This window comes from Hippopotamus amphibius, chromosome 2 (genome assembly GCF_030028045.1).
Source record: "Hippopotamus amphibius kiboko isolate mHipAmp2 chromosome 2, mHipAmp2.hap2, whole genome shotgun sequence".
Lineage (NCBI taxonomy): Eukaryota > Metazoa > Chordata > Mammalia > Artiodactyla > Hippopotamidae > Hippopotamus > Hippopotamus amphibius.
Genome location: NC_080187.1, coordinates 213,707,610 through 213,729,041, shown reverse-complemented (window position 1 = coordinate 213,729,041; position 21,432 = coordinate 213,707,610). Strand labels below are relative to the sequence as shown.

Sequence of the window (21,432 nt, the reverse complement as noted above, 5' to 3'; positions counted from 1 at the left end):
GAAGAGGGTGTGCAAGAAAGTATGCCTGTGTGAAAATGGGTGTGTGTACAAGGGCAAAATTTAACCGGCATGCATAAATGAGAGTGTGTGTACAAAAATGTGTTCGTGTGTGTGTGTGAGAGAGAGCCTATGTGCTCAGAGGCAAGCATGGGCAGGTGTGACAAGAGGGAACGAAACGAGGTCATCCCTGTTTCGGGACCTCCACTTGCGCCTCCGTTTTATTACGCTTCACGTCGTTTTCAGCCTCCAGGGAAGGAGAGGGCCCTTGGTCTGGTCCTTGAGTCGCTGAAGATCGGGAGTCCCCTGTCTTTTCCCTCAGCTCTCTTGAAGCCATAACCTTCCACTCAGACCATGAAATGTCCCAGGTATCAGTGTAGTCGGCTGTTGGGCTTTTTGCCACCCACCTCCTTATGCACACGGCCCCCTGCTCCTCAAAGCTGGCCCAGAGGCCACTCCTCTTGTCGGTCCAGGGAGGAAGTAAGGTCCAGAATTGATGGAGAATAGGCCTGGGGTCCAGGGGCAGGGCTTCCAGAGTTGGTGTCTTGCTGGCTAGGACTTCCTCTCAGCTTAGAGAGCACTGGCATGGGGAGGTCGTCTGGCTTTCGGGAGACCAAGGCCTCTAATTCAGGGTTGTGCCAACTGCAGCATGAGCAAGTCTGGCTATCCATTTCTTCCCTGCCGGGGCCTGATACCCGCCACCGTGGATGCATAGCCTGGATTGTGGGATTTATTCATGAATGATTCTAGGGGTAGTGGGGGCCAGGGGAGCATGTGGCCTCCAGGTTGAGGCTTTGGAAATGTTACTGTTCCCTCTTTTGTGGACCTTAGTTTTCCTTTCTATGGGATGGGCACAACAATGCCCGATTGACTTCTGATGACTGGGGTGCTGTTAATACTTGAAAATTAGTTAATTTCCCCACCCAGGAAGTACCTTAGAAGGCGTGGCCTCAGGAGGATAAGTCCCCTTGAAACCTTTTTGCAACCTTCTCTTTTGTCTCTGGGACAGGGGCTGCACCTGCTGTGGTAGGCTACCTCCACAGTGCAGTGCAGAGGTGCCAGAAAGGCTTGTCCACTTCCCCGCATCCCACTGAGGTGCCTAAAATCCCAAGAGGTCAGACTCTGGAGTTCCACAGACCTCTTTGAATTTGGGGTCTGCTCCTTACTAGCTGTGTGGTCTTGGGCAGATACTTCTCTCTGAACCTCGGTGTCATCATCTGTAAAATACAGATAATAGCAGCCACCTTAGTGCTGGTGTGAGGAATAAATGAAGTAATGCACTGAAAGCACCAAATAAGTGCTTGATACATGTGAGTGTTTTGCGGTCCTTTTGAATAGAGCCTTTTCAGTCACCAAGAAGTCCCCAGTTGAAAATGCACAGGGACATTAAGAAATCACTTGAGATGCTTCTGATCACTAGGACTGAGGGAGAAGAGGGGCCAGAGAGCTGAGGATGCGGTGGGGAGACTGTTGCCAACTTCCCCTGTCAGGGCCAGCACCGTGGGGCTGGCAGGCACACCGAGAGCTGTCCGTGGTGCTGAATATCATTTTTTGCTCTCGCCCGGCCCAGCTTTCAGAAATCTGTGCAACTGTCTGGTAAAGAGTAAGGAAGCATGGTGTACAAGGCCAAGGTCAGCTCCCAAAGTCCAACTCCTGTTACCTTCTCTAGGAGCACTTTATGACCTCATCCTTCTAGGCCACTGGGAGACCACCTTTTCAGATGCCTGGGCTGCTGTCTGGGATGGTTTCTTACATCATTTTGCCCAACTTGTCATCTGTCTAAGCCTTGCACCATGAGCTCCCTGAGATCAGGGCATCTCTATGCTGAGGTAAATAGGCTCTGCCGTCCAATTATCCAGGGAATACTGTGGGCCCTGACTTCCACCACTAGCTATTCTGGGACCGTTGTAAATTCCCTTCCACCCACCCCTGTAGATGCTTTGCTTTGGCTCTTCCCTGGAAGATTTCATCTACCCCCCCTCACCTCTTTCCTATGCATTTGTTGACGTGAATTACTTATTTACTCATTTAAAAATATGGGCTAGGCATAGGTCAGAGGATTTTACAAATATCAATTCACTTCCTTCTTGTAACAGTTCCACTAATTAGGTAATGTTATCCTCATTGAGCAGGTGAGGAAACTGAGGCTTGGAGAGATTAAGTGACTTGCTAGTAAATGATCAAACTAGGAATCAGATTCAGGTTGGTTGGCCTGAGAGCCTGTGCTTCTTTCTTCCCACCATATTACACTGCCTTTTGAGTATCTCTTTGATGCTCTAGGACCAGTGGTGTGTGGGAAGAAGTGCTCCAGTATTCTGACCCCAGCCCAGATCAGGCACCAGAAATATTCCTTAGCATCTGGACACTCATGATTGAAACAATTAGTCAGAATGCAAGGAAATGGGTGTTTTTGCCTCATGTAATTTGGTTTTATGAAGACCGCTAAATGCAAACATTCTCCTGTTAATTACTGTCTCAAATTTGGTCTGTAATTGAGGGAACTAGAGCTTGGGAGAGTGTAGAAACCCACTGGAGTAGCAGGCCTGCCCGAGTCAGCATTCCTAGCCGCCTTGCACCCGCTCTGTTAATTTTAGAAACTCTTCCAGTCTGGGTGTATTATTAGCTTTATGTACAGAGGGCCACAAGGCTCTCAGTGGGCTCTCTATGTCACAATTTTTTTGTTTTGCTTTGTTTTTCACAAGAGATAAAAATAAAAGGAACGATGGCCGTGTGTATATAGGGGTGTTTGCACACTGTGTGTGTGAATGGGATACCTGTGTATGGCATCTAACGAGGGCCTGCAGCTGTCTTTGAATGGTGTGCGTGATCCTGAGTGGAGAGTGTACACAGCTTGAGAGAAGCATAGAAGCTGAAACCGTTCTCCCAGGGCGCACAAGTCATTAGCAGGATGTGCTGTGTTCTGTGTCGTGGGTGTGAAGGCTGGGGTGGGTTCTCCCAGATGGCGTGGGGGGAGTGGGGCTGACGAAGGGGTGGTGGGCTGTGGGGCAGGGAAGGAGCTAAAGTTGACCTCTTGGCACCAGACGTAGAATGAAAAGCCTTAGCCCAGTGAGGCTCTGACTTAAAGTCCCCTCTTGATGCCCTGAAGAACTTGGCTTTCAGAGGAGCTGCCGGAAGCTGCCTTTCCAGAAGCCACACTTCCCTGAGCTGTGTGATGTGGGACAGCTGTCTCGCCCACCCTCACTGAAGCAGGCTCTGCCCTCCCCTTGACTCATAGTGCCATTTTGAGCCTGACAAAGAAAGCAGTTTGCTGTGAAGTAATTTTTTTCAAACTTGGAACTATTCAGGCAGGGGCACTTTGGTTTTGCAGTGAGATCCATTGAAGACTTGAGAAAAGTGTGTCTTTTTGTCTCCCTCTCCCTTACCCCTGCTTCCTTGTAGTAGGGAATTAAAGATGGCTGAAAGGTTATTTCTCTTGGGAGAAGACATGCTTATTTCTGCCCAACATAATACCTTTATCTGTCCTGTGTAACTGTCTAAATGACTAGCAGAGAGAAACAGCTCTGCAGTGCAACTTTTCACTTTTAGGGCCAGCCCCAGGGTGGCTGGTTCTTGGGCAGTGTCCCTGGTGATGCCTTCTAGACATAGGGTCTATGCCTACCTGTGCACACTCCAGAGGGGCCCCTGCTGGGCCAGATAGGAGACCTGTGAGTTGGCTTTTACTTTTATTGCTTAACCTCTCAGAGGCTTCCCCCTGAGGGTCCCTCGCCACCTTCCCCAGGAAGTATTAGCAGTTGCTTTGAGGCCTTAGGAGAAGTGATGCTGAAAACCCCTGCTGGTCTCATTCCATTGCATTGAGTGGTACCTCACTGGTGCCTGAAGTCCCCCTGTTAACACTGCCGGTCATTTGCTGTATACCTTAAACTTAACATAGCATTGTAAATCAACTATACTCCAATACAAACTTAAAAAAAAAATTTATCACAGCAACTTTTAATTAACTGAAATAATGTATGTGCCTTCTACCAAAGAATGTTTAAAGGAAACTTTTTAAGAAAAAAATGAGAAAATATTTGCAATATTTTATTGTGACTAATATATTGATTTATTCAGTGTTTATTTAAATGTGTATTTGAACATCAAAAATATCTACTTTGCTAAATGTAAACTTGTTGGAAAAAAATAAAGTAAAATTGTTGAAATAGGGTTTCCTAGGTGGCGCAGTGGTTGAGAATCCACCTGCCAATGCAGGGGACACAGGTTTGATCCCTGCTCCAGGAAGATCCCACATGCTGTGGAGCAACTAAGCCTGTGTGCCACAACTATTGAGCCTGTGCTTTAGAGCCCATAAGCCACAACTATTGAGCCCATGTGCTACAACTACTGAAGCCCATGCGCCTAGAGCCCATGCTCTGCAACAAGAGAAGCCACGGCAATGAGGAGCCCGTGCACCACAAGAAACAGTAGCCCTCACTAACCACAACTAAAAAGAAAGCCCCCACACAGCAAAAAAGACCCAACACAGCCAATAAAAAAAAAAATTGTTGAAATATATTTAGAAAAAAACACTGTCTGCATTTGAAGATATCACTGACCTTCCCCACCACTGTGTTAGAAGCAAACCTCTGGGGGAGAGAGATGTTCAGACACTTTCTGACTATAGGGGATAGACTAAAGGGAGACCCCCCCCCGAGAGCCAGTGTGGGAGAAGACCAGATCAGAATTACAGATTTACTGAGTGTGGAGTCCCTGCTCCTCATTGCAAAGTGGGGAAACTGAGGCCCAGAGTAGGGGGAGCACCTGCCTATCAGTGACAGATTTGGGACTGGATCCCACGCCTGCAGGCTCCCAGGCTCCTGCTGTGTGTCTGGACCTCCCCTGTTCTCTGGTCATGGTCTGTAGCGTGTCTGCCTGCCAACCTGTTTCAGGCCGCAGCTGACCCTCAGGGAGGATGGAGCAGCCTGGTCTAAGCCTGGGGTGGTGTGGGGTGAACTCCTTCTGCTGCTAAAACAGCCCCTCGCCTCTCTCTGGATGTCGTGATTTAGTGTGCTTTTCAGCCTCTCACTGGGGCACGGGGATTGGAGTAGGAGGCTTGTCATCGGGGAGCTCACAGAGAGGCAAGCAGAAGGCATCCCTAAGGATGACTAAAGAAGAGCCTCTTTCTGTGCCAGTCCCTACATCTTGCCCTGGTACCCCTGTGCCTATCTCGTGCAGGGTCTCGGAACCTCTCAAGACTTCTCTCTCCCACCTTTGTTCTCCCTGAGCTTTCTTTTAGTCTGTAATTCATTCTCTCTCTCCTCCTATGACTGACATGTGTGTCTCTGGGCAGATTTTACTGGGACCTGACCATGCTGCTGCTGATGGTGGGAAACCTGATCATCATTCCCGTGGGCATCACCTTCTTCAAGGATGAGAACACCACACCATGGATTGTCTTCAATGTGGTGTCGGACACATTCTTCCTCATCGACTTGGTCCTCAACTTCCGCACAGGGATCGTGGTGGAGGACAACACAGAGATCATTCTGGACCCGCAGCGGATTAAGATGAAGTACCTCAAAAGCTGGTTTGTGGTGGATTTCATCTCCTCCATCCCTGTGGACTACATCTTCCTCATTGTGGAGACACGCATCGACTCGGAGGTCTACAAGACTGCCCGGGCCCTGCGCATTGTCCGCTTCACCAAGATCCTCAGCCTCCTGCGCCTCTTGCGTCTCTCCCGCCTCATCCGATATATTCATCAGTGGGAAGAGGTGAGTGTTCAGACCCAAACCTCTTCAGGGAAGAGGTATCTTCCCTCCCAGGGGAGTGACGGGCCAGCGGGTAACCTCAGATAGTTGGATGTGGGCTATTGGATTGTAGCAGGTACACCTCCTCCAAGAGGAAAAATGTTAGTAATTTCTTGACTGCTTATCATGTGCTAGATATTACACAAATCGCTATACAGGAAATATCCCATTGAAGTCTCTAACAAGCATAGAGGGTACCATATAGCTACATATAAGTACTCATTTTTTACATGAGGAAATAGAGAAAGATGAAGGGATTTATATAATGTCACAGAATTATTAATTGGTGGGCCTGGACTCCAGAGCCTGCATTGTTAATCACTGTACTGTACTGTGGGGGTTGCAAACTCATAAGCCTGTGGGGGCCAGGCAGAGAATATGAATGAGTGAAAAGGGCCATTTGGAGGACAGTAGGGAGTATGGTGGACTGGGGAAAACTGGAGAACATATCTTCCATCTGTATCAGACACTCACCTGTAGCCACTGTGGCCAAGTGGGAATGGTGCAGGGTTGCTAGATCTACAGATTTTTCATGAGAAGCAGAAATATGGATTTTTGTGCAGATTTTGTCAGCAACTGGGTTGGGTTCTTCTGGCGCAGACCCTGAGATGAGGATTTGTATGAAAGTGATTTTTTTTTTCTTGATGGGAGACAAAGTGTTTCCAGGAAAATCTGGTAAGGGTTTGGGGAAAAGGGACAAGGAAGGAAAGAAATAAGAAAGAAAGGAAGGAAGAAAAGAAGCCAAACAAGGGTGACACCAAGCAAATCCTGTGGAGAGCCCCAGGAAGGTGTACACCACACCTGGGAGTTGTCCCAATCAGGGCAAAGGAGTTGGGCTTTTATAGCCTCTCACCTGTCAGTCACTGGCTCAGGGCACTTCCAGCCCTCGGTGCTAGCAGGCAAAGTGGTTTCCTGCAGCCAGGCCTCCGACAAAGAGCTGCAGGTGCTGGCTGTAGGGAGTGCAAGCCTGGCGCTTTCCTGGAGTTGTGTGAGCACAAACTGTAAAGGGATCCTAGGGGCCCTGGGTAGAGAACTGACTGCAGAAACTAAATAAGACATTGTAAAAGAACTAGGTGGCCAACACCATTCTGAACAAACCCAACTCATCTGTGGTCTGAATGCAACCATCTATGGGAGAAAGAGAGGACTACAGGCTGGGTTTGAAAAAAAGCAGGTGATCTCGTGAGACCTTCTGCTGCCACCCAAGTACCACCTTTTGGAGGCAGCAACAGGCAGGCCAGCCCAGAAGTACCAGGGTCGGGGGAGATGTGTTCTGTGAGACTGTCCACCTTGGGGTCCGGAGTGGGCTGTGGCCTGGGGAAGCTTCTGCAGAGGTACATGTCTTGCCACGGCTCACTGCTAGTGTCCTGGTCTCTGGAACCTCTATGTGATTGGAGAGAAGTTCCCAGATTCAGGGCACAAAGCCCCAACCCCACCGCAGCAGCAGCCTGGGTCCTGGGCAACAGCACCCATGGCTGAGAGTCGGGGCACTGGCAGGTTGAGGTCAGAGGTGTCACGAACACCTGTGCTGCAGAAGTGCCTACACCAGCCTGGCAGAATCACTCCATGGCATAAATTCTCTTTGGTTTGGAAAATTTGCATTATTTCTGCTGATGGGAGGAGCAATGACTTGTCCAAGGTCACGCATGCAACAGACCTCTGGTGGAGCCGGATCAGGTCCCAGTTAGCGCTTTTGGCTTCCAGCAGTGTGGCAGTCCCTGCCGGTGTGGCGGAATGCGTGCAGGCTTAGGAGCTAGGATGACACATGTGAGACCTGAATTAAAATCCCAGCTCCACACTGCCTTGCCCCTGAGCCTCAGTCTCTTATCTGCAAAGTGGGTATAACTTGTACCTTCCTCAGTGAATTGTTGTGAGGATTAAAAGAGATGATGTTTGTAAAATCCTTAGTGTGAAACGGGGTGCAGAGAACTGTTTAATAAATGCCTCTCCCCACTCAATTATCTTAGTAGCCCCCTATGCTTCTGCAAGGTGTTTACTTTTCTCAAATGCTTTCTACCCATGATTTCATTGGTTCCTCACACCTGGCTGACAAGGTCAACAGGGCAGGATTTATTATCCGTATTTGTGAGGTGAGGAAACCAAGGGTGGAAGGGTCATCTGTCCCCGTGGTAGGATTTTGACCCAGGCCTCCTGACTCCCGGTTCCCTGCCCTTCTCACTTTCTCAGGTGGCCTGAAAGGAGGCTGACTGCTTCTGTTACTGCTCCGTCTGTTGGGGATGACTCCCTGCTGAGACTGGGGAGGCAGGCAGTGGAGGGCCAAGGGGTGGGGTGAGTTTTGTGGGACGGATTGGGTTTGAGGAACCTGGGGGACATGTAGGTGCAGAGAGAGGTTGGCATGTGGGTCCTAGCTCAGGGCTGAGAGGGGACAGTGTCTGTAGGGGTGAGGGTGGTGGTGGCTGGGACCACTCTGAGTAGCTGCAGAGGGAAGATGGAGGTGTATTTCCTCGAGTGCCCTGATGGGCTTGTGTCTTGGTTTCTGTCCCAAGTGGAAATTCAGAACCTCGTTGGCTCCCTCAGTCTCCAAGAAACCCCCGACCTGCTGTGTGTCTTGGACCTACGGCCAGACTACAGTTAAAAGCAGAGTAGTGGCTCTTTGCCTTCTCTGGCATCTGTTCGTGTCTCCAGGCCCCAGTCCCCTGGAGGCCAACCTGGCTCCCCACTTATGCTTGGGCCCTGGGGGCCATGGTATATTGGGGAGATTTGGAAGAATTTCCAGTGGCTGGGCTAAGCTCTCCTTATACTGTCTCCACTGCCCCTGTGGCATGGCTGCCCTCTGGGCTATCCAAAACTGGTCAGCCAGGCTCTGACCCTGGACAGAGGCCCCAGGGCAGGGCTCTGAACTGGACACCACTGCCTCATTTCGTGGGTGGGTAGGGAGATCCTAGGAGGCCAGATGGATGACGCCCCGCCCCCTCCACACACACACACCCTTATCTTGCCTACCACTGGGAAGGAAATTGCTTTGAGCTGGTGTCTTCCGGGCACACGGCCCAGCCAAGGGCTCCCACTGGACCCCTGGGATTGGATTGGGGTTTCCCAGCTGGCCCCAGGAACCCTGTCTCCAGATCCTCAGTAGCTTGCCCCAGCTCCGGGGCTTCTTGCAGCCTCACCTTGGCCTGGAGGCAGCAGCAGGGAGACCCTCTGAGGCCTCAGGTCTGCACGAGTCCTCAGGAGGGAGGTGTTACGTAGAGAAGACCCTGCTCTATCTCCTCCTCCAGCTGCAATTCATGTGAATCTCTTCCCTTCTTTGGGCCTTAGTTTCCCTGACTGTCAGATGTGCTCTGATGTTCTCGGAGGCTGGACCTCAGTCCCCACTCCAGCCTCTCTAGGTGAGGATCCTGTTAGCTGGTCATCCTGAGGACACAGTCATGGCCCTGGGTGAGGGCTGGGGAGGCGTCCTCCCATTGGGAGGGAAAAGCTTGCGCAAGATGCCCTGGTGAAGCTGCAGAGATGTTGGATTCCTGACCCTCAGCCTTCAGCTGCTTCCCCCAGCCCAGCTCAGCCCAGCCCAGCCTCCTAGTCCAGAGTTCCTGGACATTAGTGGCAGCTCTTGGGAGACAGGGTAGGTGGAGGGTCTCGGCAGGTGCAGGCAACTGTCTCAGAGGACGCCAGCCTCTGCCTTCATCCTGGGCGATCTAGGTCAGCATCCTCCCTCCGAAGCTTCTCCCAGCCAAGCCTCTTCCCTCCCTCTGAGGTGCGAGCTTGTTATAGGCACAGAGGCTATTGTTAGAAACCATGGTTGCCCCCCTTCAGATGTTCCCCTGCAGGGCCCAGCACCCCAGTGACCCATCCCAGAAGCCTCTTCTTTCCCTCGGCAGCATCTTGGAGTGGTGGGAGGGGCTGGAGGTCGGAGGTCGGGCCAGGGTGGCCGTGTAGCCCCTGATGCGTCTCTTTTCCCTGTGTCTCAGTTTTTCCACCTCTCTCAGAATCAAGAGTTTGGAACGACACAGAGGCATGGTCCTGGGGGGCTGGAGCTGGTCCTCTCTACGGGCCCCAGGAAGGGACCTAGTGTGACCCTCCAGTTTGTACCCAGGATACACACGCACCAGCGATTCAGGCCCCGGATTGCTGTTCTCAATGTGGCCACTTGTTCCTGAGACAGAGGAAGAAGTTTGCTCTTCTTCCCTGAGGAGAAAACAAGTCCTGGGAGGGAATTCAACAAGGCCCCAAGAAGAGGCCTTGGCAGAAACTCCAGCTTCTGGTCTCTCCCCAGGACTGAGAAATCAGCTCTTTATTTTGAGGGCTGGGTAAGAGATGGAAGGAAAGGAACCAGTATGTGCTAAGTACCTCCTGTGTGCCAGCTGTGGACATCCTCTCCTGATGCCCAGGACAGCCCTGGGAGCTGGCAGTTATTGGCCCATTATGTAGATGAGGAAGCTGAGGCTCAGAGCAGAGGAGGCACTTGCCCAAGGTGGGAGACGGTGGGAGACATGTCGCCCTGCCCTTGCCCTTTGGTCCAGAAACTACAGAAGGGAATGGGAGTAGGAGCTTTCCCCAAGTGCCACACCGGGCACAGAGAGTGAGCTGCCCAGGCTGCCTGCCTGGCAAGCCTTGTGGGGCCCTCGAGATGAAGACACTCAACCCCCAAAGTCAGAACCAACATCATAAAAGGGGCTTTTAATGAGGTATAAAGAGCAAGACAAATATTTGCGCACTGCAGCTGACTTGCGGGTGGCCTGTGGCCCCAGCCCACAGTGGGGACACACAAGTGTTTAGCAACCTCTCCCAGCAACGTCCAGCCTTGCTCTCAGCAACCACGCCTGGGTGCTGTAGAGTGTTGGGGGTGGGGTGAGTGTCCACCATCTGGGGTACCCTCCTAGCCTGAATGGATGTACCCACACCAACTCTTCGCAGAAAGCTCAGACTTTGCCATGCCAGTGCCCCTGGCTTTGTGTGTCTGAGAGCCATCCTGAGTCCCCCTCACCACCACCAAAACTCCCACCACCCCACCCCTGCTGGACACCCCCAGCATCTGCATCCTTCAGCCAACACCAGGCACGCCAACACCACCGCCACCACCACGCTCTCTGAGGATACATGAGTCTGTGTCACCTGCAGGAAAAGGCACCTTTTTTTCTTCCTGCAAAGGCAGGTTCCCTGTGGGCTGTGTCTGCCCACAGTTGGGCCTTTTTCGAATGCCACTGTGTATACGCGCGGCAGCTCTGATCACCGTCATCCCCATCACTGTCATCACCTTCACCTTCGTCACTTAAGCACTTCTCAGTTCCTGAGACCCTACCACGTGCTCTGCATACTCGTTGCTGAGATCACGATAAAGGCAAAATTAGACAAGGACCTGATCTTGGAAGAAAATCAGTTACAAAGAAAGGAAAAACAACGATGATAGAAAAAGGAAAGAACACATTGCGTTAAACTGTGCCAACCTTGATCTGGTCTTTAAGACCCAGAGTAAAACATAGAAATGAGCCGTCATTGCAGGCTGTGGAGTCTGGGATGCTTTCTAAAAGTGGTCCAAGTCTTCCTTCAGTGTCATATCTGGTTTGGGCTATTAGAACAAGATACTACAGCATGGGGGGCTTAGACAACAAATATTTATTTCTCATAGTTCTGGAGGCTAGAAGGATGAGATCAAAATGCTGTCATGGTCAGGTTCTGGTGAGGGCCCACTTCCTGGTTTGTAGATGGCTGTCCTCTTTCTGTGTCCTCACATGGCCACGTGTCAGCTCTCATGTGTCTCTTCTAAGAGCACTAATTCCATTCATGGGGGCCCCACACTTATGACCTAATCATCTCCCAGAGGCTCCACCTCCTAATACCATCACGTTGAGAGTTGGGGCTTCAACACGTGGATTTTGGGGAGATAAACACTCAGTTCACAGGAGCTGGGAGATGAAAGAACTCAACAATAATGATTCCCCCACCCCCACCCCCCATGTAGGTGTTCAGGGCCAAGAGCACTTTCTTAGCCAGTTTAATTTCTTGAACAACCCTGAAAAATGGGGACAGATGTCTAGCTTTGTGTTAGTTGAGGGGACACTGAGGTGTGGTGGGAGGTGAGGACAGGTGCCAGCCATCTCTGAGACTAGGTGGTCCCGTGTCACTTGCCCCCCCCAGCCCCGCCAGAGTCGGGGAGCTGGTGGCATCCTGGTCAACCAAGACTTTGAAAGGTTAGTGGGCCCAAGGTCACAGAGCTATTGTGTTCACCTAAGCAGGTGCTGAAGAGGCAGAAGTGGGATCTTCCCTTGGAGCCACAGCTGGGGCGCTGGTACTCACGCGCTGCCTGCCCAGCCTGGTCTCTAGTGCCCACCGCTCCTTATACAGAGATGTGTCAGCATAGCTGGGCAATGGCATGCTAGGCAATGGGATGCTGGTTTCCGGGCTGCAGTGGGGCTAGGCTGCCGGGCACGCAGCTCTGTCTATAGTGTTACGCTGTGTACCAGGCTTGCACCAGGGTGTCCCACCTGGCCCTGGGTCCAGCTTGCTGTGTGGATCCAGGCACATCACTTGGCCACTTTGGGTTTGAGTTGTTTTATTTATAAAACAAAGCTACTGAACACCACCCTTCCCGCCTTGGGCCAATCTAATAATTTGTAGGCAGCCCTGGGTTCCAGTCTGCCTCTTCTGCTGCCACCATGACCCAGGGCAAGTCCCTTTACTTCTCTGAGCCTGGGTGTAAAATGTGAACAACATCTTCAGCAAAGGGTTGTTGTGAGTTTGAATGAGATGACGACTGTGGGACCATGTGCCCCTCCCCCCCCAGGTGCGGTGTTACTGTCCCTCTGTTGCTGGGGACATAGGGGGGTGATGGGACAGCTAGAGCTGCCGACCTCCATGAAACTTACCAAGGTCTCTTTCATCCTTTCAGCTGGTACATCCAGAGTCATGCTACTAAGGGGGCCACAGGTGGGCACAGGCTGGGGGGTGATGGACAAGTAGCATTCATCTTCGCTTTTTCCAGAGCAAGACCCAAGCTAAACTCGTATTTCAGAAGGGGAAACTGAGGTCTCAAGTATCAGAATATCCTGTCACCAGTTACGGGGCTGTTGCTAAAAAACCAGTAGAAGGGTTGAAATATCTAGGGTCTATTTCTTTGGGTCTCAGATTCCCCCATCTGATATGGGCTTAAACTAGGTCTCAGTGGCATTTGACACGTCTTCAGTTTTGGCCCAAAGCCCCTCTCCAGGAAGGCTCTCTACCTGGGAATAATACGGAGGGACCAGAACTAGGGGTGGGGGCACCCCCAAAGATTCCCAGGCCAGAGGCAAGGCCAGAACTTCCAGAGACCTCTCTCTAGACTTCTTTCCATCTCTGTTCCCTCACTGTCCTGTCACCATGGTGACCCCTGCTGAAACTGGACCAAGAGGCAGCTCTGGGAGAAGGGAGGTGGGACAGGGATGCTGGGACGTGCCCACCCTTGACCCTGCCCAGCCACACTTCAGCCTCTCACTAGGAGCCACAGGAGTTGAGATGGATGGGTGGCCGTGGGCTGGGATTGAGGTTGCTGTACTTTATTAAACTTTACAGGAGAACATTACTACTCATACATATTAACTAATCGTTAGGTTTAATTATTAATAACTTCTCAATTAATAATGGTTTGCAATTTATTGAATACTTCCATACCCAGAACTAAGCACTTTATGTGTAGAATTTAATCCTCTTGACAATCCATTCAAGGTAAGAAATTTTATCGCCATTTTCCAGATGAGGAAACAGGATCAGAGAGGTTCGGGGGCTTTCTCAAGGTCACACAGCTAGGAATTGGGTAGGAGTTGGCCTGGGATCAAGGTCTGTGTGAACTTGGAGTCCAGGTGTCTATACTGCTCCCCTTGCAGTTCCATGGCTGCCTTAGGCAGAGCCCCTGGGGGGTCCTGAGAATCTAGTGACAGATTTAGGGAAACACATGTCCCTGGCGTGACCACAGACCACGGTCCCCTGAGGATCCTCAGGTGGGCTGGCTGGCTCTTCTTCGCGTTGTCCTCCTGGCCCAGGGGAGCCGAGGAAGCAGCTTCTCTGCCCACTTGCGGGCTGCCCGGGGCTCTCCCCGCCCTCCCTTCATGTGTCCGGCCTGGGCGTCTGGACTCCCCGCGGGTCCCAGGCGGCGTCCCTCTGGGGCCCCACAGCCTGCAGGCTGCGTCTCCCAGGGCCTGGCCTTACACCTCCCCACCCTCGCTGCAGCCGGGACCCGCCCCGGGCTGGGCGCGCTGCCCTGTGTGCGCAGAGCAGCGGGGCTGCGCACGGCTGTGGGGTCCGCCCTGGGGGCGAGCCGGCCCCCCACTCACCCGGCCCATCCCCCCGCCGCCCGCAGATCTTCCACATGACCTACGACCTGGCCAGCGCCGTGGTGCGCATCGTGAACCTCATCGGCATGATGCTCCTGCTGTGCCACTGGGACGGCTGCCTGCAGTTCCTGGTGCCCATGCTGCAGGACTTCCCCGACGACTGCTGGGTGTCCATCAACCACATGGTGGTGAGCGCCCTGCCTGCCGCCCGCCCCCGGGTGTGGGGGGAGGGGCCGAGGAGGTGCGCCTGCGCAGAGCAGCTCCCGGGGGTGGAACTCCTGGGTCCCAGCAAGTAGGACCCTCTACCGCGTGCGGGGCTGCGGCGCCGCCCTCGGCTCTGTGCCGCTGCCCCTGCCGCCTTCCAGCCTTCACTGCAGTCGGGAGCCTCGCTCTTCGCCCCGATCGCACCCAGGGAGACTAAGACCAGGGCTTCCTCAGATGGTATCAGGGGTGGGAACGCCGGGCTGGTGGCTCCTGCCCGCCTACCTCTGCTCCCTGCTCCCCGAGGCTGACCCACCATTAAACGCCAGCCGAACCCTAGGAAAGAGAAACCTATGAGGGGCACTGTGGGCAGTCCACGTGGACTCCCAGATCACACGCAGCTGCCACTTTCTGCTCCAGCAGCAGAGCTGGGCTGTCCCCCCCGCCCCTCCCCCTTCTCCTCCCCACTCCATCCCCTGCCCCACAGACACACAGCCTGGTCGCAGGTGCGGTCCTGAGCGGGGAAGGCAGGGTAGATGGAGCCTGACCCCCTTCTTCCCCCTCCAACCCTGTGGGTGGGTGAGAGGCGCCATGGGGCAGGGTCCCCGGCCTCCTACGGACAAGGCGAGCTCCAGGCAGGGTGAAAGGGCCCCCGGACGTGTGAGCCTTTCTCTGGCTCTGGGAACCCCTGCCTCCTCCTCTCACTCCCAGTCAGTTCGGTTTGGTCTCTAGGCGAATCCTCAGGGCCCCAGGGGAGAAAAAAAACGGCTTTGAAAGAGGTGAAAGAGACCCTGAGGCATCTTTCAGCATCAAACAGGCCTTTACAAAACAGCCTTTTGGTGAGCTAAGTGTCAATGAATCGGCCACATGGATTGAATTTCCCGGTCCCCAGAGGCTCGGCAGTAAAGCCGGAAGCCCTGGCTGGAGGCAGCTGGGGGCCAGCCCCGTCCAGAGGTGGGGAGCCCAGGCCCCCTCTACTCCTGGAGATCAGTCCCACAGACCTCCCACCCTGGTCTGGACCGAGAGCCCCAAGACTAGCTCAGCTCTGTCCAGGATGGTCTGAGTGACCTTGAACTTGGCACACAGCTCCTGCGCCTTCCTCCAGGTGCCAGGAACAACCTGGTGACTGCGGAAGTGCTTAGGGTTCTAGGTGCCATGCACCAGGATGGGTTTCCACATCAATGCTAATGCATCTGCCTCATGAGCAGAGAGCACTGGGGAGGTGGATTTATCCGGTGGCCCCTTCATTTAGGGCAGTTTCCTCTGTGGGAGGGTGACAGGCCCACACATGCACTAAATTCAGGAGATGGCCCTTCTGAGTCCAGTGTTCCCACACTGAGCCTTCCTTGAGACACCGGCTGGCTTTGGAAACAAAAATAGCCAGGAGCCTCGCTCCCTTTCTCCCTCCTCCGCCCCCAGCATCGTGTGCCTTTCAGATCGTCCACCTTCGGGGTGGGGGAGGGTAACTCGTGGCCCCAGCCCTGGATGGATGCAGGCTCGGTGCACATAGGAGGCGACTTCGCTCGGCGGCTCTTTCACTTTGTTCACCCAAAACGAGGACAGCATTTTTGGCTCAGCCGCCCCGAGCTTGTCCCCCCAGGGGAAGCATAACTGGTTTTATAATTGAGGTCAGTGGGGAAATGGGCTTCATTGGCGGTAGTTTGGTGGAGGGGATGGAGCTACTTCAGCAAGTGCCGGACAGCAGGGTGGCCCAGCCTGGAGCCCTGGCTGCTGGGGAGGCTCCAGGCTGCCCCGGAGGGCTGAGAGGTCAGGTGGGGGCTAGGCTGGAGCCCATCCCTTTGTTGGGGCTTCTGGTCTGAGCCCTGCCCCACCCTCCCCACCCGCATCACCAGAGAAAGGCCTAAGTGAGGGATTCGCTTGGTCACCATGGGCTGCCAGTGTGGGCCTCCCTGCCCCGCCCCCAAGGCTTCCAGCCAACAGCCAGGTTGGGAGCCTGGGGCTCGGTTAGGCTGAGGGGTGGGAGGTTGCAGAGACTTTTCTGGGTGCCTGTGAGGGGGCCCTGCCCTCCCCGTGACTTGAGTCCATCCCACCCCTCCCCGCATCTGTCCACCTGTGCGTCTGTCCGCAGAACAACTCGTGGGGAAAGCAGTACTCGTACGCCCTCTTCAAGGCCATGAGCCACATGCTGTGCATCGGGTACGGCCGGCAGGCCCCGGTGGGCATGTCGGACGTCTGGCTCACCATGCTCAGCATGATCGTGGGCGCCACGTGCTATGCCATGTTCATCGGCCACGCCACCGCCCTCATCCAGTCCCTGGACTCCTCCCGGCGCCAGTACCAGGAGAAGGTAGGGCGGAACGCCGCGGTCCACCCTGGCTCTCTCAGGAGAACCTGCCTGTCGGGCCTTCACACGGGGGACACAGGCGGCAGCCACCGGCCACCCCGGGCCCAGCCCCCTGTGATGGGGGCTCCCTGTGTGGGCGACAGAGAGGGGGACTCCTCCTACCTAAGAACTACTGCAGCTCCCCGACCTTAAACCTCTAAACGTCTTTTTATCTGTACCCTGCTTTCCTCCTGCTGTAATTGGGGGCCTGACTCTCCTGACTGAGGGCCCCTTTCCCTCCTGGCCCCCCACCCCGTGCCCAGAATCCCTTCTCACCTCCCCACCTCCGAGGGCCTTCCCATCAGCATTGAAACTTGCTCCATCTCTCTCTTCTTACAAACGTCTGTCCTTCCACCATCATCAGGCTTTGGCTACTAGCTTTTCTGCTGTCTGCGTCTTTTTCATGGACAAATTTCTAAAACCAACCAACCAACCAAAAAATTCTCGTTGTTTGTGGCTGCTGGATCTGGCTTTCTTCTCTCGGCCCACTGAGTCTACGGTGACCTCTGCCCTCCGTGTTGCTAAAGCCCGTGGGTCCTTTGGGGTCCTTGTCTTGCTTGGCCTCTGACAGATATGACTCTGTCCTTGGCTTCACACTTGCTTCCGTGACCGTGCGCTCTCAGCTCTCTTCCCCACTCTCCTCGGCGGGCTCATCTTCTCAGTCATCCCATGTTGGGCCCCCTGGCGGCGTGGGCCCAGCTCTCTGTTTCTCTCTCTCCCATCTTCCTAGGGGCTGCTGTTTTCCCCCCTCACCCCCACCTCCACCTCATGCTCTGTGTCCATCTCAGTGCAGTGGGACCCAAATAGTATAATCAGCCGCCACCTCTTTCCTCAGCCCCAGACTACTTGATGCCTCCCTGGGCCTCAGCCTCATCATGTCCAAAATGAGAACAGTCCCCGGCCTTCACTCCACAGCTCCACTCTTGCCTGTCTTGGTGGTGGGTACAGTGGCGCACAGGCCCAGGCCGGAAACCAGGAGCCCCTCTTGATGCCTGTCAGCGGCTGCCCACATCATCACCTCCGCCTCCCCCTCCATCCCAGCCAGCTCGGCTCCCGCCTGGGTCACAGCAGCTGCAGGAACGTTAGAGGACTTCAGCTCCCAGCCCTCAGTGCCCTTCTGTCACCTCTCTGCAGCAGTGCCGTGTCCCCACCTCTTAGAAGCACTAGTATATGACAATAGGCTCCCCTATTTTTGATTCTTCCTGGGGCACAGGGACTTCCCTTCCATCCCCGTGTGGGGAAAATCTGTTCTTGCCTAACGGTGTCTCCTGTCCCAGCCATGCTCCTGAAGATCCCCAGTCTCCACACACAACCCCAGGGGTGGGCAGGAGTATTTCTTATTTGGTTAAGCCCCGGGCACGTAGGTTCACAAATCTCTTGTCCCCAAACCTCTATTTAAGGTCCCTGCTCTACCCAGCCCCTCCCCTGGGCTGGAGCTGCTCTTCAGCCAAAGGCTGAGCCTCAGCCAAGGCCACGTTTAGACACCCGCCCCACCTGATGGGTCAGGCATCCTGGCTTCAGCCTCCAATCCCTCTAACCCACTGCAGCCCGTTCTGCTGCCTCTGCCAGTTTGTTACAACTGATGGGAAACAGTTCCTTCTACAGTCTGTGGGTGAGCCCTCTCTGGTCCACAGTGTAACACAGAAGAGACCACCATTTAGAGGAAACTCTGTTGACCCCCTGGTCAGTGGGGCCCCTGTAACTGGGTGTTGGACAGTCCCCGTTGTCCCCATAGTATTGAACACGGTGAGGACTGGACACTGATGGTGGCCCTCCTCCACCCCGAGCGGCCGGGAGTCAGGGCCACACCCACACCCAGGGCCTCAGTCTTACAGGTCGGCCCGAAAGGCCCACAGGGTCCGTGCCAGCTCTGGTCACCAGCAGCCGAGACCGGGAGGTGCGAGCTGGGGCAGTGGGGCCAGCTGGCTGGGAGGTGACACCCTCTCCTTCTCTCCTGGGACTCAGTACAAGCAGGTGGAGCAGTACATGTCCTTCCACAAGCTCCCACCCGACACCCGGCAGCGCATCCATGACTACTATGAGCACCGCTACCAGGGCAAGATGTTTGACGAGGAGAGCATCCTGGGCGAGCTGAGCGAGCCTCTGCGGGAGGTGAGCTTTGTGGCCGCTGGCCTGGGAGGGGAGCCAGGTCTTCCTGCTGGGTGGCTCCCCTCACCTCCTCCTCCCTTTCTCAATCCACCCTGTCTGGGGAGCAGGAGATCATCAACTTTAACTGCCGAAAGCTGGTGGCCTCCATGCCACTGTTTGCCAACGCGGACCCCAACTTTGTGACCTCCATGCTGACCAAGCTGCGCTTCGAGGTCTTCCAGCCGGGAGACTACATCATCCGCGAAGGCACCATCGGCAAGAAGATGTACTTCATCCAGCACGGGGTGGTCAGTGTGCTTACCAAGGGCAACAAGGAGACCAAGCTAGCAGACGGCTCCTATTTCGGAGGTGAGGCTGCCAAGGGGCCCTGGGGGGACAGGGCAATGGGCTGGAGAGACATCGAGGATGACATCACAGACCCTCATGCTGCTGCCTGGAGGTGGGTGTCTGTGAGCCGGGTACAGGGGTGGTCCCAGGGATGGGAAAGATAGTCTGCAACCCATTTGGTTGGGGGCTGGCATCCGATGAGGTCACAGCCTGGGGGTGGGGCCTTGTGAGCCTGTCAAGGTTCTGTCCCAGACAGCGGGGCCCCAGGTCAAGGTGGGGCAGCGGGGCTCCTTGGAGTCGGCTGGCCACCACCCCTGACTCCTGCCATCCTGGCAGAGATCTGCCTGCTGACGCGGGGCCGGCGCACAGCCAGCGTGAGGGCTGACACCTACTGCCGCCTCTACTCGCTGAGCGTGGACAACTTCAACGAGGTGCTGGAGGAGTACCCCATGATGCGGCGGGCCTTCGAGACCGTGGCGCTGGACCGCCTGGACCGCATCGGTGAGGGGGCCCGGCAGGAGGGAGGCGGGAGCGCAGCTTCCCCGCAGCACGGGCCGGGCGGGCTCCCTCTGCTCCCAGCCCGGCCTGAGCGCGCGCTCCGGTTCTGTGGCCCAGGCAAGAAGAACTCCATCCTGCTCCACAAAGTCCAGCACGACCTCAACTCGGGCGTGTTCAACTACCAGGAGAACGAGATCATCCAGCAGATCGTGCAGCACGACCGGGAGATGGCGCACTGCGCGCACCGCGTCCAGGCGGCCGCCGCCGCGGCCACGCCGACCCCCACGCCGGTCATCTGGACGCCGCTGATCCAGGCGCCGCTGCAGGCCGCCGCCGCCACCACCTCCGTGGCCATCGCGCTCACCCACCACCCGCGCCTGCCCGCCGCCGTCTTCCGGCCGCCCCCGGGGCCAGGGCTCGGCGGCCTCGCGGCCGGGCAGACGCCGCGGCACCTGAAGCGGCTGCAGTCGCTGATCCCGGCGGCGCTGGGCCCCGCCTCGCCCGCCAGCAGCCCGTCGCAGGCGGACACGCCGTCGTCCTCCTCCTTCCACATCCAGCAGCTGGCCGGCTTCTCCGCGCCCGCCGGCCTGAGCCCGCTCCTGCCCTCGTCCGGCTCCTCCCCGCCGCCCGGGGTCGCCGGCCCCTCCTCGGCGCCCACGCCCGCCGCCGCCGCGCCGGCCGGGTTCGGCCACTTCCACAGGGCGCTCGGGGGCTCCCTGTCCTCGTCCGACTCGCCCCTGCTCACCCCGCTGCAGCCGGGCGCCCGCTCCCCGCAGGCCAACCCGCCGCCGCCCCCGCTGCCCGGGGCCCGGGGCGGCCTGGGACTCGCCGAGCACTGCCTGCCGCCGCCGCCGCCGCCGTCGGCCCGGTCCCCGTCGTCCAGCCCCGGGCAGCTGGGCCAGCCCCCCGGGGAGCTGGCCGCCGGCCCGCCGACTACGCCAGAGACACCCCCGCGGCAGCCTGAGCGGCTGTCCTTTGCAGCAGGGGCCTCGGGGGGGGCTTCTCCTGTGGCCTTTACCCCCCGAGGAGCTCTCAGCCCCCCGGGCCACAGCCCAGGCCCTCCGAGAACTTTCCCAAGTGCCCCGCCCCGGGCCTCCGGCTCCCACGGCTCCTTGCTCCTGCCTCCGGCATCCAGCCCCCCGCCACCCCAGGTCCCCCAGCGCCGGGGCACCCCACCCCTCACCCCAGGCCGCCTCACCCAGGACCTCAAGCTCATCTCAGCCTCTCAGCCGGCCCTGCCGCAGGACGGGGCACAGACTCTGCGCAGAGCCTCCCCGCACTCCTCCGGGGAGTCCGTGGCTGCCTTCCCGCTCTTTCCCAGAGGCGGGGGCGGCAGCGGAGGCAGCGGGGGCCTGGGTCTCCCCGGGAGGCCCTATGGTGCCGTCCCTGGCCAGCACGTCACTCTGCCTCGGAAGACATCCTCAGGTTCTTTGCCACCCCCTCTTTCTTTATTTGGGGCAAGAGCCACCTCTTCCGGGGGGCCCCCTCTGACTGCTGCTCCCCAGAGGGAACCTGGGGCCAGGTCTGAGCCCGTACGCTCCAAACTGCCGTCCAATTTATGAGCTGCGGCCCCTCCCTCTTTCTCTCCTCTTTTTTTTCTCCCTTCTTTCTTCTTTCAGGTTTAACTGTGATTAGGAGATATACCAATAACAATAATAATTATCGTTAAAAAACCCACACCAGAAAAACAAAAGACAGCAGAAAACAACCAGGTATTCTTAGAGCTATAGATTTTTGGTCACTTGCTTTTATAGACTATTTTAATACTCAGCACTAGAGGGAGGGAGGGGGGAGGGGAGCGGGCAGGGCCCAAATGCAAAAGAGAGAGGCAGGTGGGGTCTCTGGGGCGTGGCAGGGGTGGGGGTGACCCATGTTCGGGTTCCCAGAGCAGACCTGTCATTGTATTCATTTTAGGGCAGTAGCCACCACCAAGCCCTTAGCTGTG

The 21,432-nt window shown here is 55.9% G+C and overlaps 1 protein-coding gene across 1 annotated transcript in view; it reads left to right on the top strand.

Moving 5' to 3' along the window:
• Positions 1–21,049, top strand: part of HCN4 (hyperpolarization activated cyclic nucleotide gated potassium channel 4) — a 40,598-nt gene extending 19,549 nt beyond the window's left edge. The window contains exons 2-8 of the mRNA XM_057723615.1: positions 5,285–5,708; positions 14,035–14,196; positions 16,299–16,517; positions 18,519–18,665; positions 18,770–19,010; positions 19,326–19,490; positions 19,605–21,049. Of these exons, the coding sequence (XP_057579598.1) occupies positions 5,285–5,708; positions 14,035–14,196; positions 16,299–16,517; positions 18,519–18,665; positions 18,770–19,010; positions 19,326–19,490; positions 19,605–21,049 (2,803 nt within the window). The remainder of the gene's footprint in view (positions 1–5,284; positions 5,709–14,034; positions 14,197–16,298; positions 16,518–18,518; positions 18,666–18,769; positions 19,011–19,325; positions 19,491–19,604) is intronic.
• The last annotated feature ends 383 nt before the right edge of the window (positions 21,050–21,432 follow it).